We start from the raw sequence: 5,648 nt of genomic DNA, 5'->3' as shown, positions 1-5,648 counted from the left end.
CGGAAATCCGCCTGCCTCTGCCTCCCAAGTGCTAGGATTAAAGGCGTGCGCCACCACCGCCCGGCGCAGAAGACCATTCTTGACCGCATCACACAGATGGGCTATCTTTCTTTCCATCCTAATGGAACTTTCCACTCTTAAATATAACCTTATCTTCTAGCCCTCCAGACATCTTTTGTGCTGAATCTATAGTGCTGTCTGTAAAACAGCCCACAGCTACATTCTGGGTTACAGTCTTAGGCATTCATCTGAAACCCAGCAACTTCTCAGCTACAGGCAGAATTCGAGAGTTATTTTGGGCTACCTGTACAGTTAAAAACAAGGTTAAGTGTTTCGTTTTATATGACATTTGTCGCAATGTCTTTCATGTTGCAGAATTTACCTTTTAAAGGGGGGACACTGTAGTGGCTGGTGTGCCAACATTCCAGTTAAAGTTCCTATAAACCTTTGATGTTCCTTTCTAAGTAGAAATGTAGATAGGTGCGGATAGTAAAGAACAGTTGGGACTGAGACAACCATTAAGGTAAGTGGCTGGTTTCTGTCCACCATGCCCCAGTCTCTAACAATTATCACACTAACTCTCAGCTTTCTCTAACTCTGTCAGGCTGCTTATGTAAATTCTTTCCCAATCTAAATAAATTAAAGGATTCAAATGCAAAGCAGAATTCCATTTCAATTTGCCCTTAGCCTTGAAGGAGTACCCAGTGTCAGCCTCTACCAGCTGCAGAGCTGTGTAGAACAGGGAGGGTATGGATTATGTATTCCTCACTAGCCTTATCTGCACAGGAAGTTCAAATGCACCTGAAGGTGCTCCATACAATACCCAGTTCCATTTGCTTCCCTTACAGAACATGTCCTAACTAACTAGAAAAATTCCCCAGCCCCACCTTTGATATTCCAATATTAATTGATTTAGGGATGGCAAAGCCTTGTGCTAATAGTAATTAACAAACTCATAAGAAGATGCAAAAGAACAGCAAGGGCAGCTCTGAAAAACATTCCCCTTTCAGGGCTATGACTTAATTTCAAAGACAGTGTCTGCTGTTTTACTTACTGAAACAATTCAGCCATGTATGATGGCATTAGTGCATTTTTCTGCATTTGGAAAAGTAGTTCTTGGTGATTTACGTCTTTAGAGGCCACTTCTAAGCTACAAAGTCAACAGAACTCAGCAGGCCAGCTCCAGCACCACACTTGAATGTTCACATTTGCTGTGGGGGTAAGCCTGTACTGCCAGCAGGCCTTCAGACTTTCCTCTTTACTAAAACAGGAACCAGCTACCCACCAAAGTGGCTATATCTTGTTCTCCAACTAAAGAACCGTCCAGGCTTATTCCATCTGCTAAAGCAACTAGATTTTGATTATATACCTCAGTAAGAATGCACAAAGTCCTGTCTTCACTAAGTTATGGTAGGCACTAACAAGCATGTGCAATATCGAAATATAAGTGACTACTCGACCTTCCTGACACCAGGCAGTTGACCAAAGGAATATTCCCTAGTCTGTAAACCCCAGAAGTCAGGCTTCCTTACCTGGTAAGGGTAGTTATACCAGCAGTGTTTTGTATTCCACAACCAAGGGGTCTGGAAAAAACAACAAAGACATAGACTTTACATGCTTTAGAATATTGTTAAGGCAACAGGCATCACACTGTACATTCTCTCTGGAATCCAGTTCTCTTTTAAGCCTGGAGGTTTACATATTCTGCTTGTCACTCAGCTGTATTCCTGCAATGTACCAACCTTAACAGCTGTGCCTCCAGAGCCAGATGCAAATCATCCATCTCACTGATGGAAAGACATTGCTAATGATTGGTACAATCTACCCTGGAACAGCTAGGCCTCACTATTTATTTACAAAGCCATTTTCCTCATGCCTTGACCAGGGTTCAACTGCCACGCTTCACTTCAGCAGGATGATTTAGAGGAATCGCTGTGATATACCTTCCATCTTTCAACCTGTGGTCCAAGTTTCTAGGATAAATCATTCTTCATGATGCCAACTATTTGTTTTATAAAAAATATAGTGTTAAAACAACCTAAGTATTCACACAAATTCCAAAACCCATAATAACCAGAGATGGATTGATTTGAATTGAGACAGAGAGCTGGACCATCCAATGACATCAGAATCAATGTCCTCTAATACATTTCTCATCCATCTTAGCCATCAGTTCGGTAGTACATATCCCATCCCTATACACTTGGTATACCTATATTGTTCTTGTGACTCACCTCTCTGATCATCACTTCTGGAACTCAAGGGATGAAGACATGAGTTTCTGGCAGCCAATGCCTGTTACATGCATCCGGGCCTTTCTATGTCTAACACACTGTATTGGTATTTATGTATATTAACTCACTTAATTAGTACAACAGCTACTGGTATTTGTCTTTTTTTTTTCCCAGTAAGTAAGTGCAGGCCCTGAGTGTCACACAGCTCAGTACTGCCTAAATTGCAAACGAATAGAGACTGTGTGGTCCCCTGCAATGGTCACTGTGTCCTGTCTGTGAGTCTGAGAAAACTGAGCTGATAGAGAGAGCCACTTGGTGAAGTAGAATTTAAAACGTCTTCTGAAGGGCTCTCTGTCAGGCACAGCAGACACAGGCCTGAGCACCACAAACATGGAGCCAACAAGGCTTTGCCCTTTACCCCTCTCCCCCTGGCTGACACCCGCTAGGTTTTACTCCTAAAGTTAGCCCTAAGGTCCGTTCCATCATGTAGCCACTGACTCATTCCTGAGACAAAATAATGACAACAAAAACAAAAACAAGATTCAACAATCAAAATTCACTAGCTGGCTAATATGTCCAATCACGATTTACAAACTCACCCTAGCACAGACCCCTCCTTTTATCCTTAAAAACCCAGTTCTGCAAAAACAAAAACCAAACCAAACCAAAAGACTGGCTTGCTTGCTGCTTGCTTAGGTTTGCCTTTACACGCGCACACACGCACACACACATGCACACACACGCACACACATGCATAAGCACACACGCACATGCACACGCGCACACACACACGCACACACACGCGCGCACACACACATGCACGTACATGCACACGTACATGCACATATACACGCACACACACACGCATAAGCACACGCGCACACACACATGCACACATGCATAAGCACACACGCACATGCACGCGCACACACACGCGCACACACACGCACGTACATGCACACGTACATGCACACATACATGCACACATACACGCACACACGCATAAGCACACACGCACATGCACACGCGCGCGCACACACGCACGTGCACACACGCGCGCACACACACACACATGCACACATACACACACACAATACTCCCTCAAATGCCTCTCTAGGCTTACACATCTCCTTTGTTGATGCTGAGAATTTGGTGTCTGGGCATACAGACACTGAGGGGCCATCTTCCCTTACATCTGCAAGCTTCTGTGTTTCCTTTCTGGCTACTTCCTTTCTTTACAGAGTTGTTCTGTTTCTGATTTTCTTTGCTATGGGCCCAACACTCTCCACATTGTGTAGTCTTGCTGTCCTTAATTTCCTGGGGGGTCTAAGTTATGTCTATTTCTTTCTTTTCTCTTTTCTATACCCCTGATGTTTATTAACTGATGGTGGGGTGTGTGGTAAGAATATGGGTAAGAATGGCTCCTATTAGCGAATACATTGAATGCTGGACCCCTACTTGGTAAAACTGTTTTGGGAAGGATAAAGAGGGAGGTGGGGCTTTGTTGGAGAAGGTGTGTCACTGGAGATTTTACACTAGGTCCAGTCTCTCAGCCCCTCCCTCCTAGATTCTCTGCCTCCAACTTGTGGATGATGTAGTAAACTCTTCTTCTTCTTCTTCTTTTTAAATTTTTTGATCACCTTTATTAAGATGAACTTTAAAGTGTATAATTTAATGTGTGTACAAGTTGTTTTTAGTATACTATCATGTGATTATTGCTATAATCTCAGGTTAGAATTTTTTTATATTGGATATTTTCTTTATTTTCATTTCAAATGTTATCTATCCCCTTTCCCAGTTGCCCCCCCATCCCAGGAACCCCTATACCCCCACCCCCTGCTTCTATGAGGGTTCCCCCACCTTCTTGCCCTGGCATTCTTCTACACTGGGGCATCAAGCCTTTACAGGACTAAGGGCCTCTCCTCCCATTGATGCCTGACAAGGCTATCCTCTGCTACATATACAGCTGGAGCCATGAGTCCCTCCATATGTACTCCTTAGTTGGTGGTCTGGTCTCTGAGAGCTCTAGGGGGTCTGGTTGGTTATTGTTATTCTTTCTATGGGTTTGCAAATCCCTTCAGCTCCTACAGTCCTTATCTCTAACTCCTCCATTGGGGAACCCATGCTCAGTCTGATGGTTACTGCTCCATCACCAATGCCTACCTGCCTGCCACCATGCCTCCCTCCATGGCTATCATGGACTTACCCTCTGAAACTGTAAACAAGCCCCCAATTAAATGCTTTCTTTTACAAGTGCTTTCTTTTACTTGCTATCTCTTTGCAACAATAGAAAATTAACTAAGACAGGGCAGACATGAAGATCAAATGAGATGGTCTATATAAAAATACTATGGAAACTTCAAAAGCTTAGCAAGTTACTACATTTTTATACCATACAGACAATACATGTTCACTGAAGGTCCAGAAAACACAGAAAAGAATGGAAATAAAAACAACTTAAACTCTCATCAGCATTAACACTTTTAAATTATAGCATGTTTTTGTTTTTTCCCTATGTGGTAGAGATAGAAATAATAGATTTATTTTTAAATATACATACATAAGCATGTTTTAAAAATGTGGGGATAGCATAAAATCTATTTTAAAGGGCAGCACAATGTTATTTACTGTTTTTTTTTTCGCTGATAAAGTTATTTATACAATTAGCTGAAAATCCCCAGGGGGACATTATGCCATGTGCACACTTCCCTCAGCCTCAGCACCTCTGCTCGAGTAGACAGGTCAGCAGGCCCTGAGTGCACATGAAAGGAGTATGTGAGGCCTCTAGCAGGCCTGGAAGAGCTCTCTGGAAATATCAATCTCAAGCCCCCAGGGTATAGGGTATCTGCCCCCCAAGATGCAGCACAGATCTCTTCGATGGTGGTCATCCTTTCCTGATGCAGGCAGGACACCTGACACAGGAAAATCCAGCACCCAGGGCTTCTCTTCCTCTTTCAGCTTCTCAGCATATGTTGTATTCTAAAACTGAGGCCTTTCCCTGTATGGATGTTCAGCATCTAGACCCATGGCGCCAGTGGTCCTGCCATCTGACTACCCTCTGCAGAAGACACGGGTCTATCTCACGCTGATCTGACATTAATGGTTGTCGAGAGAGGGAGATCAGCCCTTAGGAGTCCCACTCCCAAGGGATTCATCGCTAAACACAGATAGGATTTACAGTAAGGGAATTACACCTCATCAGACTGCCTTCATAAACGAACAAATAAGCATATCTATGTCCGTAACAATAATAATTAAGGAATGAGGAGCCATGAGGATAATGGGAGGAGTTAGAGGAAGGAAATGGAGAGAAAATGAATGAAATACAATACTCATTAAGAAATTATAGCCGGGCGTGGTGGCGCACGCCTTTAATCCCAGCACTTAGGAGGCAGAGGCAGGTGGATTTCTGAG

The 5,648-nt window shown here is 43.3% G+C and overlaps 1 protein-coding gene across 2 annotated transcripts in view; it reads right to left on the bottom strand.

Moving 5' to 3' along the window:
• Positions 1-5,648, bottom strand: part of Cers6 (ceramide synthase 6) — a 256,454-nt gene that overhangs the window by 66,947 nt on the left and 183,859 nt on the right. For both annotated transcript variants that reach the window (XM_031370514.1, XM_031370515.1), the window contains exon 5: positions 1,533-1,583. In XM_031370514.1, coding sequence (XP_031226374.1) covers positions 1,533-1,583 — 51 coding nt within the window. The remainder of the gene's footprint in view (positions 1-1,532; positions 1,584-5,648) is intronic.

Source organism: Mastomys coucha, unplaced genomic scaffold (genome assembly GCF_008632895.1).
Source record: "Mastomys coucha isolate ucsf_1 unplaced genomic scaffold, UCSF_Mcou_1 pScaffold15, whole genome shotgun sequence".
In the NCBI taxonomy this organism is placed as follows: Eukaryota; Metazoa; Chordata; class Mammalia; order Rodentia; family Muridae; genus Mastomys; species Mastomys coucha.
The sequence above is the reverse complement of the archived record's forward strand: the minus strand, read 5'-3'. Positions and strand labels throughout refer to the sequence as shown.